Source organism: Pan paniscus, chromosome 5 (genome assembly GCF_029289425.2).
Source record: "Pan paniscus chromosome 5, NHGRI_mPanPan1-v2.0_pri, whole genome shotgun sequence".
NCBI lineage: Eukaryota > Metazoa > Chordata > Mammalia > Primates > Hominidae > Pan > Pan paniscus.
The window spans coordinates 136,004,766-136,019,450 of NC_073254.2; the positions used below are offsets into that span (position 1 = coordinate 136,004,766).

The window sequence follows — 14,685 nt, forward strand, 5'->3', positions numbered from 1 at the left end:
GCCTTTCACTTACTAGAGGGCCTGGCACACAGTGGGCATACTGAATGCCGTTGAAGAAATAAACAAAGGTATAAGTATATGTCAACTCCTAGATGCATCACCTTGAATATTATTGATGAGCTCTTTTGCCTTATGGCCTCAATGTAGTCACTTTTCAATTATCTTCAATATATTATTGCTTGGTGCTGAACGGGTTTCACTGACGAAAAATGTGAAAGCTCTACTACTCTGTAGGCTTTTACGTGCAGAGTTGTCTCAAGTAAAATCACAGTATTCAATGCAGAATCTCCTCTGAAAAACTCAGCTGCAGCTCAATTTTAGACCCTAAAGTGCATTTTTTAAAGTGTACTTTAAACAATAAATAATACTAATGCTTATAGAATACCAACCAGTAAATTAATATTAATGGTAATAACAATAATAGTTTCCTTTAAAGTAATTGATTGAAGTCAAGAAATAGCCAAACCAGTTGACATGCAGTTAGAATTTGGTATTTTTCATCAGAAAAACAATTCACTACCAACGACAAATAAGAGTAAGGTCACTAAAACTATCTGTCATGCATCTAATGAAGACAGATTCTCTGGCTACCACATATAATATGTAATATTCAAAAGCGCTGCTGTAATTCACAGCTAATTAGTGTCTTGCCATTATGAGAGGTGTCGTGGCCCTAACTCTCTTTTCAGATCTACTCAGACCTCACAAGAGCAGACAGCCGTGCAGGGATCACAACAACCCAATTAGCACCCACCCAACCTTGGGCTGCTACTTCTCAGCCCACTCAGCATCAATAAATCATGCACCCTCATGAAGCTCTTCTCTGACAGCTCCAAGCCATTGTTGCTCAAGGAATAAAGACAATACTTCTAAGGAAACTCATGTGGGAAAGAAAGAGATAGAAAAGGGATATTTTTTGCCTTCCTTTAGCAGCACAGCAGTCAGCAAAATTGAAGACCATCAATTCAGACTGATTAAGAAGACAACTGCACTAAGAAATAAATCTATGAGTGGTATATCTGAAGATCCTTAGCAATAATCAACAGTCCGCAATTGGGTTGTTTGTTTTAATGTGGATATATTGAAAGTCCTTTTTCTTTCCATTTTTCTCCTGTATAGCCTTCCCTCTGGCTAATAGGAAAAATTTTCTTTCAGTAGAACATAATGGTATGCATTTACTTTGTCCCCCAGTGAATACATAGCAATCAGATAATTTGTTTAAAAGACTAAATTGTTTGACTTCATTGAAAAGAAATCATAATGATATGCTGGTCTCTAAGCAAGGCCTGCAGAGCTTCCTAAATCCATAAGCAAGCTCTAGAGTATTCACAGCACATAACAGCCAATATCCTTGTAATTTTTTTCTAAGCCTGTAAAGCTGTTTTGTTCCATAACATTCTACTTAGAGAGTATTCTGAACAGTCACTGTAGCCTGGCCATTATTCAAAGATATAATTCAGGAAATTCTACTTTAAGTTTGTTTTCCTCATGAAAATATCATTCTTTCTTTTTTTTTTTTTTTTTTTTTTGACAGAATCTCACTCTGTCACCCAGGATGGAGTACAATGGCGTGACCTCTGCTCACTGCAATCTCCACCTCCCAGGTTCAAGCAATTCTCGTGCCTCAGCCTCCCTAGTAGCTGGAATTACAGGTGTGCACCACCATGCCCCATTAATTTTTATATTTTTAGTAGAGACAGGGTTTCGCCATGTTGGCCAGGCTAGTATTGAACTTCTGGCCCCAAGTGATCCACCCACCTCGGCCTCCCAGAGTGCTGGGATTACTTACAGGCATGAGCCACCACACCCTGCCTCATTCTTCTATATTTTTAACGCTAATCTAAAAACATTTGATCTCACTTTTGACTAAATAGCTGCCACCTAATTTGATACTTATTGCCAAAGACAAATAAACAAACAGGGATGTATTTAAACAAGGAATTCTCTTATAACTCTTCTTATTAAGCATAAAGATTTCAAAAAGATTTTTCTTCCTCTGAATATATTACCATGAAAATACTCAAATATTCAACTATTTATCTGTAAGGATGTCCACTGTATCATATTTTATAGCAGCAAAATAATTAAAATGTACAAAATATACAATAAGTCAAATAAATGATGATATACCCATGCAACTTCTAAAAGTAATAGAAGAATATTAAAGGGCGTGCAAAAATGTTCACAAGATACTGCAAGACAGAAATAAGAAATATGGAGCTTGGGCCAGGTGTGGTGGTTCACGCCTGTAATCCCAGCACTTTGGGAGGCCAGGGAGGACGGATCACGAGGTCAGGAGATTGAGACCATCCAGGCTAACACGGTGAAACCCCGTCCCTACTAAAAATACAAAAATTAGCCAGATGTGGTGGCACATGCCTGTATTCCCAGCTACTGGGGAGGCTGAGGGAGGAGAATTGCTTGAACCCAGAAGGGAGAGGTTGCAGTGAGCCGACATGGCGCCACTGCACTCCAGCCTGGTCGACAGAGTGAGACTCTGTCTGAAAAAAAAAAAAAGAAAAGAAAAATGGAGCTTGGATCCATGTTATACACATACATGCATACATGCATGCACACACATATGTATATACATATGTCTGTACACATGTGTGTATATTTATCTAGATATAGATAGATTTATAGATATATACACTATTAACAAAAGTTAACCTGAAAGAGCCAGTCTTCAAGATGGATCCCAAGTGGCTAACTGGTCCTAAATTTAAAATAGAACCAAGGGTCCATTTGCTGATAGAGGTCACACACATACTCTGAGTTTCCTGAAAATCCACACCTCTTTAACTTTGGGACTTTCAGAACTTACTTGCCTTGGCCTATCATGACTCAGCTGTATCAACCAATCAGGACTCAACTTTGACAATCAATCAAGGTTCAGCTGTATTGACCACTCAGAACTAAGCAAGTTTGAATCCCTCATTTGCATAAATGAAACTGACTGGGCACCTGGGTAGTAACTTTTCTATGAAATCATAACCCTCCCTTTGTTCTCTGGAATGCATCTTTGTTTTACACAGAAGGCTGCATCTTCTGGGTCTGCAAACTTCACTGGAATAAAGTCTCTTCTTTCGAATTCCTTTTTGGAGAATTTTGTTTACAAAACATACACACACACACAAGTATTTCATTCATTATTTACAAGCTAATGTTTGATGCATAATCTCTTCTGAAAATTCATTTTCAGAACATAATTTTTCAAAACAAAAATTGTGTTTTCTGTGTATGGGGGTATAAGTATGTATGTATATGTATATGTGCATAAAAAATATACGTATAGGTCAAGAATTTTTAAAAATCCTGACAGGAAAAGTATTTCGATATTTAAAATGCATCTTTAGAAAGTCTTATTCTAGATTCTTCTTCTTTAAGCTGTTTGCTTATAGAAAAGCTTTTTATGTTTCTTTCATAATGAGAAAAAAACATTGCTATATGAAATATTCACTTATATCACTTGGATATACAGATGTGGACTGGTGTGAAGTCCCAGCCTGGTGGAGCATCTTTTCTGAGTGGCTAATGCCCATCCCATATCAGTCATTAGATATTTTGATTATCACCTTGGGTATAAACAACATTTAAGGTAAGTGACAGGCCAGGCATGGTGACTCACGCCTGTAATCCCAGCACTTTGGGAGGCCAAGGGCGGTGGATCACGAGGCCAGGAGATCGAGACCATCCTGGCCAACATGGTGAAATCCCGTCCCAACTGAAAATATAAAAACTAGCCAGGCATAGTGGCGCGCGCCTGTAGTCCCAGCTACTTGGTAGCCTGATGCAGGAGAATCGCTTAAACCCGGGAGGCAGAAGTTGCAGTGAGCCACTGCACTCCAGCCTAGCCATAGAGCGACACTCCGTCTCAAAAAAACAAAAAAATGGTAATTGACACATCACACACAATCACATTTCAAGAGTAACTGTCAGAACTAGCATACTCTAACCTCTTATCCATGGATTAGGTAGTAGTGAAGTTGAATCCATGTGGTTCTGGGGTACCACATTGACTCAGTGTCAGCATAGTCAGGACCTGAAGTACGGACCCTCGGCAACACCTGCCTCAAAACCACTGCCCTTGCTTCTCTCCAGCTCCAACCCATCTGCCCTGATATTTGGGACTACCAGGTGTGGAGAAGGATAATGTGTACCAAATACAGACAGCCTGGCCAGAGTTCAGGTCAGATAAAAGTTCCCAATATATGTGGAATTATGGCCTGCTTTCATGCGGCATCATGACGGCTGCCCTGATTTCCAGCTCAGTGAGTCAGGCAGACACAATGAGGCAAATGGGCATCATGTTTAATCAGCATTTATTGCAGGGCAACAGGAATAGAGGGAAGCAAAGCCTCTCCCTCCACAAGGTTCACATCTAATTGGAGAAACAGAATAATACGTATTTAAAGGGGATGATAACACAAATGACAGACCTTGACAACACAGAGAACAGAACGGGACAAGAAGAGAGAAAGCCTCATATTTAGAGATGACTTAGTGTAGGGTCTTCAAGAAAAGATATTCTGCAACCTGGCAATATACCTAAAAATATAGCTTTTTCAAAGCAAAGACATATATTTAGGTACCTGTAACTACTGAGTACATTTTCAGGTCCCCTGTGCTTCTTTTCTCCTGGGGCAGTGTAAACACGTACTTGATCCTTAAGTGAAAAACTACATTTGACCAAATTTTACATATTATGGGGTTAATCACATATATTTGCATTAATCATTTCAATTCGTTTTATGTTTAACCAGCAAAGAGAATTGAAATGCCAGAAGAAGAAAAAAATTATATTGTAGCATGATAATTTTGACAACAGTATAGTTTTTGTTTCTTCCTTATCATTTCCCTAAAAGAATCCTAGATAATGCAAAAGTTAGAAAATGTCAGCAGATCCATGTTCTCCATTTCATATCTACAGCATATATATTTGAAACTGTTTATAGAGACTTCTAGCCATAGACAGTATCTTTTTGGCTAATTTTTATATTACTCTTGAGTAGTTTAGTATTAATTTTGGTGCTACTGTAAAGATAAGAAATATGGCAAATTTTAAATGATCGTGTCCATGTTCACACAGAAAGCTCATGACTGCAGACTCTCAAGCTCATATTGAATGACACAAAACAATACCCTTACCTGAAAGAGAGAATTCTCCTTTTTGGCTTTCACTTTCTCTGATTAGAAAGGAACCGGTCTTGTTTTCTGAATATAATAGTTGTTTCTCTGCATCTGATCTTCCGATTGCTCCAAAGAACCACCTAAAAAGAGAGATATGTAAATGTTAATTAACCAATTAACATTCATTTTTTAAGGAGGAAAAAGCCTGGCAAGATAGTATTCTAATATCAAAAATGTTTGGTATTCTTTAGTAAAACTATTACAGGTATAAACGGTAGCTTCTGACACTTGAGATGATTTTTCAGAATGCCTGTAACCCACACCAACATTTATTTTTTTTAACCTACAAAGCAGGAATTTGATTATGCCCACTACCACATCACTTCTCACAGCTGTGTTCTGTCTGAGAGGCCCTGAGCCTTCCCTCTATCAAAGCCAAAGCCCCAGTGTCTGCCTGCCATGTATATCTGCCATGTCCCAGGCTCTAAAATGACTCATCATCTCCATCCAACCATCCACTGCTTCCCCTAACACCTCCGAGCTGTTAGGAGGCAAATATTCCAATCAAAGGATCCATGTACTTTATGTTAAAGTACGAAGGATTAAAAATATAGTTCTCTGGATATTAGTTCCTTTCTTTTCCCACCTCCACCACTGCCCAACCCTGCCATAAGATGAGATTATTTTGCATATCTAGGAGGAATTTATTAATATAAAGGAACATTTAAGCAGTGGAGAGATTATCTGAAAAAGATACATCTGCCCAGGAAATATCCTTTTAGTAATACCTCCACTTCTTATCTTTTCCCCTCTTATCTTTACCATTCCAGAAATATAAGAGTCAGATACTGAACACACAAGTTCATGAATGCAATCATCATCAACAAGGAATTATGGATCATTAATATCAAAGCCACTGTCAAATGTATATCATGTTAGTAGAAACCAATGTGTTCTAATAAGAGGAGGCTGAGAATTCCTGCTTTTCACAAATGACCCCTCACTGTAGGGCCATAAAAATGGTCATCATCATTAAAGATTTTAGGTAAAACATTGATCTTTTCAGGTAACTTCTTTAAAAATGTAAACACTCCAAGAGAAGAAATGCAGGCTTAAGGGAAGAAATACAGGCTGGGAGAAAAAAAAAAAAATGTGTGCTATCAAAATTTAACTTGAATTTGATTGACAGGTAATGGGTATTAGAGAATGTGAGTGCCCTAACAATGACACAATTGTAAGGCAGTTGGGGGAAGGAAATGAAAAGAGAGACATTAACATATAAATATTACCTTCTAACAAATGCAGGGTGTTCGTTTATCATTTCCCCAATTATCAAATTGTAAATTACGGTACATTAACTGTATCTGTCAGGATATGCCAGGTCATCTTGGAGTAATGAACAACTTCAAAAATCTCAGTGGTTTAAGACAACTGGTTTCACTCAGCTCCAGGTCTATTAAGGTACTCAAGGTCATCTGGAGCTCTGCTCGATGTCAGTCTCACTCAGGGAGTTTCTATCTCCATGCTTCCATGATTGCTGAGCCAGGATTGGAAAATGTGGCAAATCGCAGGCTGGTTCCTAGAGCTTCTATTTAAAGATTCTACTCAGGAATGAACCCACTGGCAGTAAGTCTTATAGTCATGTCTAAATGTAAAGAGAGTAGAAACAGCCAATCCCACCATTTCCCAGAAGGTAGAAAATTGGAAACATCTGGTAGACTACACTAATGACTGCTGCATTGAGTCAGTATCAGGAGCAAATTGATGTCCATGGACTATTGTTTATGTAACTGAAACCATGGAAGTCATGGAAACCTTCCAAAGTGGCCATGTAATGAATTCACAGAAAAACAGAAATGCATGTTTTTGATTACTGCAGAAACAAGTCAATAGAATACTTGAACATAGTAAAAAACTGAGACCTAAATATACAAATTAGTGATGAAAGAATGGATGATTCAATAAATAACACTGTTATCATTAATAATCCATATGGGAAAAAAACTGATGCTACCAACAGCATACATAATAATTTCACATAGATTAAAGGCCTACTGTAAAAGGCAAACTTCAAAACTTCCTGAGGACATTGGACTAGGGAAGTTTTCTTTAGCAAGACAAAAACAAAAAGACATACAAACCTTAGGGAAAAGATTGATAATATTTATTACATCACAGTTAAAATCTTCTACACCAACAAGGTCACCATGAAATAAAATTTGAATATAAGCCAAAAACCTGGAAAAAATATTTGCAAAGTATATAACCCAAAATAGGATTAGTATTCACATTATGTTGAGACCTATAATCGATAAGAGAAAGACAACACAGTAGAAAAATTGGCATAGGATATAATGATGCCTGGATATAATTGGGCAGTTCACATAAAAAGAAACCCCAAATAATTAATAAAAATGACAGGAACATGGCCTCTACATGTGCTGGTATTAGGAATATTACATATAAAACCACAATGAAATACTATTTTATACTTTCACATTACAATTTAAAATGCTAACATTATTAGGTATTGAGGAAAATGTGAAATGAGCTTTTATACAGTACTAGTGGTAGTACGATTTGGTACAACTAATTTAAGAGCAATTTGGCACTATCTGGTAAAGCTGAATATTTGTGTACTACTCAATTTCACTTCTAGACTACATGCTGTATGAGCTCAAGAAGATACACTACAAGAACATCCACTAAAGAATCCTGGCATTGAAAATTTGGAAACAACCTAAATGTCCATCACAGGAGAAAAGATAAACAAACAGTTGTAGATATAAAATGAAATACTATGTAGAAATTAAAACAATAACTGGGCATGGTGGTATGCACCTATAGTCACAGGAACTCAGGAGACTGAGGCAGGAGGATCACTTGAGCCCAGGAGTTCAAGGCTGTAGTGCACTATGATCGCACCTGTGAATAGCCACTGCACTTCAGCCTGGGTGACATAGAAAGATTCCATCTCTCATAAAATAAATTAAATTTTTAAAAATAAATTGTTCAAGGATTAGAGTAAGTTAAAGAATGAAAAGAATGATATATACCATTGTAGTAGCATTTGTATAAAGTTTAAGAAAACACGTTAGAAAACTGTACATAATTTTTATGAATACATGCATGTTTAGTGAAAGCTAATAAAGTACTCAAGCATTCTTTTAACTCTATTTCCAGAACTGGCAATACTTTTTCACAGAAATATTTCAAGCAAAGAAGCAATATGGATGAAATATCTTTTTTTTTTTTTTTTTATACTTTAAGTTTTAGGGTACATGTGCACATTGTGCAGGTTAGTTACATACGTATACATGTGCCATGCTGGTGCGCTGCACCCACTAACTTGTCATCTAGCATTAGGTATATCTCCCAATGCTATCCCTCCCCTCTCCCCCCTCCCCACCACAGTCCCCAGAGTGTGATATTCCCCTTCCTGTGTCCATGTGATCTCATTGTTCAATTCCCACCTATGAGTGAGAATATGCGGTGTTTGGTTTTTTGTTCTTGCGATAGTTTACTGAGAATGATGGTTTCCAGTTTCATCCATGTCCCTACAAAGGACATGAACTCATCATTTTTTATGGCTGCATAGTATTCCATGGTGTATATGTGCCACATTTTCTTAATCCAGTCTATCATTGTTGGACATTTGGGTTGGTTCCAAGACTTTGCTATAGTGAATAATGCCGCAATAAACATACGTGTGCATGTGTCTTTATAGCAGCATGATTTATAGTCATTTGGGTATATACCCAGTAATGGGATGGCTGGGTCAAATGGTATTTCTAGTTCTAGATCCCTGAGGAATCGCCACACTGACTTCCACAATGGTTGAACTAGTTTACAGTCCCACCAACAGTGTAAAAGTGTTCCTATTTCTCCACATCCTCTCCAGCACCTGTTGTTTCCTGACTTTTTAATGATTGCCATTCTAACTGGTGTGAGATGATATCTCATAGTGGTTTTGATTTGCATTTCTCTGATGGCCAGTGATGATGAGCATTTTTTCATGTGTTTTTTGGCTGCATAAATGTCTTCTTTTGAGAAGTGTCTGTTCATGTCCCTCGCCCACTTTTTGATGGGGTTGTTTCTTTTTTTCTTGTAAATTTGTTTGAGTTCATTGTAGATTCTGGATATTAGCCCTTTGTCAGATGAGTAGGTTGTGAAAATTTTCTCCCATGTTGTAGGTTGCCTATTCACTCTGATGGTAGTTTCTTTTGCTGTGCAGAAGCTCTTTAGTTTAATTAGATCCCATTTGTCAATTTTGGCTTTTGTTGCCATTGCTTTTGGTGTTTTGGACATGAAGTCCTTGCCCACGCCTATGTCCTGAATGGTAACGCCTAGGTTTTCTTCTAGGGTTTTTATGGTTTTAGGTCTAACGTTTAAATCTTTAATCCATCTTTAATTGATTTTTGTATAAGGTGTAAGGAAGGGATCCAGTTTCAGCTTTCTACATATGGCTAGCCAGTTTTCCCAGCACCATTTATTAAACAGGGAATCCTTTCCCCATTGCTTGTTTTTCTCAGGTTTGTCAAAGATCAGATAGTTGTAGATATGTGGCATTATTTCTGAGGGCTCTGTTCTGTTCCATTGATCTATATCTCTGTTTTGGTACCAGTACCATGCTGTTTATGACAAACCCACAGCCAATATCATACTGAATGGGCAAAAACTGGAAGCATTCCCTTTGAAAACTGGCACAAGACAGGGATGCCCTCTCTCACCGCTCCTATTCAACATAGTGTTGGAAGTTCTGGCCAGGGCAATTAGGCAGGAGAAGGAAATAAAAGGTATTCAATTAGGAAAAGAGGAAGTCAAATTGTCCCTGTTTGCAGACGACATGATTGTTTATCTAGAAAACCCCATCGTCTCAGCCCAAAATCTCCTTAAGCTGATAAGCAACTTCAGCAAAGTCTCAGGATACAAAATCAATGTGCACAAATCACAAGCATTCCTATACACCAACAACAGACAAACAGAGAGCCAAATCATGAGTGAACTCCCATTCACAATTGCTTCAAAGAGAATAAAATACCTAGGAATCCAACTTACAAGGGATGTGAAGGACCTCTTCAAGGAGAACTACAAACCACTGCTCAAGGAAATAAAAGAGGATACAAACAAATGGAAGAACATTCCATGCTCATGGGTAGGAAGAATCAATATCGTGAAAATGGCCATACTGCCCAAGGTAATTTACAGATTCAATGCCATCCCCATCAAGCTACCAATGACTTTCTTCACAGAATTGGAAAAAACTACTTTAAAGTTCATATGGAACCAAAAAAGAGCCCGCATCGCCAAGTCAATCCTAAGCCAAAAGAACAAAGCTGGAGGCATCACGCTACCTGACTTCAAACTATACTACAAGGCTACAGTAACCAAAACAGCATGGATGAAATATCTTAATCAACTCAATGCATTTTCCTGATTCAAAGTGCATTGATTATGCATCAACACTAAAATGTTTAAGCAACATATTCATCTAAATATCTCTTTCATTAGTTCATTGCTCTCCATCTTTGCTAGCTCATAGACTGAAAGGCATGAACACTCTCCAGTGAGTTATTGGGACAAACCCTTCAATGGACACTACTCACTCATGCTTGCTCTCCAGTCTTTTCAAATAATGTTTTATGAGCACTCTCACATGCTCTTAGTTTACAGATGAGGAAACTCAGGCCCAGGGAAGTTTATTAACTTGAGACCGCATGGAGAGGTGATGGTTGAGTCTGAAATTGAGCCAAACTTCTATTTCGCACGCCACAGTACCTTGAAGTGTAATGTGAAGAGGATGGGTTGGGAACACTCAGATAAAATATGAACCATTATTTTTGCACCAGGCAAAGGGAATTTAGGATAAAGAACACCATGTATTTTGGTCCTCATTTCTTATTTTAAACTAGTAAAATTTGAGCATTTTAACAGTGTCTTAGATAAGAAATAATACACCAAAGCGGTTTTTGTCCCATATAATTGGTTTCTACCTTCAGGTTGTAAAGCTGAATTAGTATATAAAGTATCATACTCCAAAGATCACTCAGAATGGCATTGTCCTATTAATACACTATAATGTTTCTAATCTTCAACCATCCAGGCAATTTAATGGTTTCAATAACTTTCTAGAGGTGACAGTAATGCATATATGTTCAGAAACATAATACAGCATTTGAAAGTTGGGGCACATAAATTTTAATGCATGTATTTAGAAAATATATAATTTACTTCTAAGTATGTTTTTATTTGAAAAAAATGAAGGGATGATGGTGCAAAAATAAAAATAAAAGGTTTAAACAAAATATAAATATGTAAGCCTTTACAAGAATTACAATGTATCTAGCAGATTAAGTTCTCCAGAATTATTATTATGTCTCCTATATATCATTCTCAAAACTAAATACTCCATTACATAAGTTTTATGTACATATGTTACATTTGTATTTTGGCTAATCAAGTCTATAAATGATGTGTTTCCTCTGTCCAATATATATATAAGCAGGCAGTTTTTATAAATCAAATGGTTAAAGATAAAGCAATTTTACTACATTTGTAGAAAAACCCTATAGCAAATTTTTTTAATCCTCCTTTGTTTCAACAATTTTGGACTTTTGTATAATAGATTGGTACAATTACTTTACAAGGCAAATCACACTAGAATTGAATCCATAGTAACCATGAAATAAATATAATATTTGACTGAATGCATCAATTCACTTAATTCCTAGAATTTTACTTAGCTGAGCTCTGATCAGGAAGTGAAGAATATAAGTTTAAAAATGTTTTCTGCATGTAGTGGCATTTATAACATCGTCCTTCATACTCAAAGGTGATGCAATTGCTGTGGACTGCAGTCTCTAGGGCAAGTGCTGCTGTGGAGACTGATGGATAAACAATAGCTTGTTCTACCCTTTGCATGTATGAAAACTGTTTCTTAATTTGAGGTTTGAACCATTGGCAGGACTGTCATTCTGGTCAAGTCTGCCTTTTAGAGCCTCTGCTGGCCCCATTCTGGAAGGGCACACACTCCAGGCCCAGATGTCCACCACAGCCATTTTCAGCTCTCTCTTTAAGCTACAGTTCTTACGTGCAGTAGACAGAGAGTGCTGAGAAGGGATCAAGATATCCTAGGAGTATAAAGCATCACAAGAGAGTCATACGGATCAGTGATCCTCCAAGTGTGGTCCCTAGATCAGGAGCATCGCATCACATGAAAACTTGTGTTAAAAGAAAAACCTTAGACAAATCAAATGTAACAGAGTTTAATTGAGCAAAGAATGATTCACAAATTAGGCAGCCTCCCAAGCCAGAGTATGCTCAGAGAGTCCAGTGCAGCCACTTGGTGGAAGATTTATGGACAGCAAAAGGAAAGTGACTAACAAAAAAAAAACAGAAGTGAGAGACAGAAACAGCCGGACTGGTTACAGCTTGATGTTTGCCTTATTTTGAACAAGGTTTGAAGAGTTGGCCCCCTTTGATTGGCCAAACTCAGTGATTGGCACAAGAGTAGGTTACTGTCTGTTCATACATCCAGTAAGGTTATAGTTTACTATGCACGGAGAAACCTTTAAGCTGAACTTAAAATATGCAAGGAGACAGCTTTAGGCTAATACTTGTTAGAAATGGAAATTCTTGGGTTTCACTTCATACCCACCAAATCAGAAACTCTGGGGGTGGGCCCAACAATCTGGGGTTTATTAAGTCCCCCAGCTGAATCTAATGCACATTAAAGTTTGAGAACTACTGATGTATAAAAATAGTAAACCAATTAGAAATTTGTACAAGGCAGCTGAGAATGTTTGAGTTTGGCACTTACGTGCAAAAAGTATCCAGTAAAATAATACCACAACTACTCATACACACACAGTTTATTGATATTTTAAAAAATAATCTTTATTGACATACCATGCCATGAAAGATATCTTTATTAACAATAACCAAGTAGAAGATTAAACTCATGATATGAAAAGAAATCCTGGAAGAAACAAATGCTTCAATTTGATAAAAACAAACAAAAAATATAATTTCTGTTTTAGATGAAAAGAGTATGTAATTTAAGTCTATAATTATGTAAATTATCAAGTGTCTACTGTATGTGAATTCTGTAACATTAACACAGAAAGATCTGCAGGACATTGTTGTATAAAAAAGGGTAAATTACAAATATTAGGAGTGTTATAGGTTTATTTATATTTTAAAAAATCAACAAACTGGCCGGGCATGGTGGCTCACTCCCGTAATCCCAGCACTTTGGGAGGCCAAGGTGGGTGGATCACAAGGTCAGGAGATCAAGACCATCCTGGCTAACATGGTGAAACCCCATCTCTACTAAAAATACAAAAATAGCCAGGCGTAGTGGGCACCTGCAGTCCCAGCTACTCGGGAGGCTGAGGCAGGAGAATCGCTTGAACCAAGGAGGCGGAGGTTGCAGTGAGCCAAGATCGCGCCATTGCCTGGGCAACAGAGCGAGACTCTGTCTCGAAAAAAAAAAAAAAAAATTCACAAACTAAAAATTATATGTGCTTACTTTCCTGGAGATTAGTGAGAGAGTATGAAAGTAATGACAGAGGAGTTTCACTTTTTACTATGCATTCTTCTCTATAATTTGGATGTTTATAATAACATGTAGTTGTAGATTACTTTAAAATGTATTTAAATATAAAAAATTAAAAGAGGTCAATCAGGAACATGCTACAAAAATTTACATGTTGTAAAGGTCTGGACTAGAAACTTTGGCACTTAGAATTGATAGATACAGGAAAAATCCCAAAGGAATATGAAACAAGTGATTATGAATGAGCAGCGAAACAGATGGAAGCGACGATGTGACACCAGGATTTCAAATCTGAATGACTAAAGGACAATATGTCCTGCAACATGTTAGAAGGCAGAGTATAATAACAGTTAAGAGTGACAGCATCTCATTAGGAAGTTATTTAACCTCTCTATGCCTCAATCTCCTCATTTGTAAGTGAGAATAATAATAATTTCCTTATAGCCTTGTTTCAAGATTAAGAAGAATGCTGCATGTAAAGTGCTTTATGTCTCGACACATTCATGCTTAATAAATAGTAGAGATTTTAAGATAATTAATTGAAGGCAGATATTATCAATTTTGTTTTAGGCATGTTGGATTTGAGGTCATGCTGGGACACGAGTGAATATGTGAGCATGACCTTCTTTCTTTGTTTGTATTAACAGTTTCATCCCAAGTGACTCTTCTGTCCTGCCTGCTGTTCTTGACTAGGACATGCTGCCACCAGGTGGCAGTAGGCCATTTTACTAATCCAAAAAGGAAAGGAGAGCTGTCCTGTGATTAACTGGACATGCTTTATTTTATGAAAAAGGCAGTGAGCCTTAAAAAAAAAAAAAATTGCAGTATAAATGAATATCAACATTTACATAAGATAAATATCTTAAATATTGATCAAAATTTAGGGAAATCAACATGTAAATAGATGTGTTACCTCAATTAAGGTTTTGTCATTTCATCTAATAGAATCTCATTGTGCCTCACTGACGTGTACAAACTAGGTTCCTAGGTAACTCATA

The 14,685-nt window shown here is 37.1% G+C and overlaps 1 protein-coding gene across 1 annotated transcript in view; it reads right to left on the reverse strand.

Moving 5' to 3' along the window:
* FRK (fyn related Src family tyrosine kinase) overlaps positions 1-14,685 on the reverse strand; it is a 127,492-nt gene that overhangs the window by 62,731 nt on the left and 50,076 nt on the right. Inside the window, exon 2 of the mRNA XM_003827562.6 lies at positions 5,149-5,270. Within this exon, the coding sequence (XP_003827610.4) occupies positions 5,149-5,270 (122 nt within the window). The remainder of the gene's footprint in view (positions 1-5,148; positions 5,271-14,685) is intronic.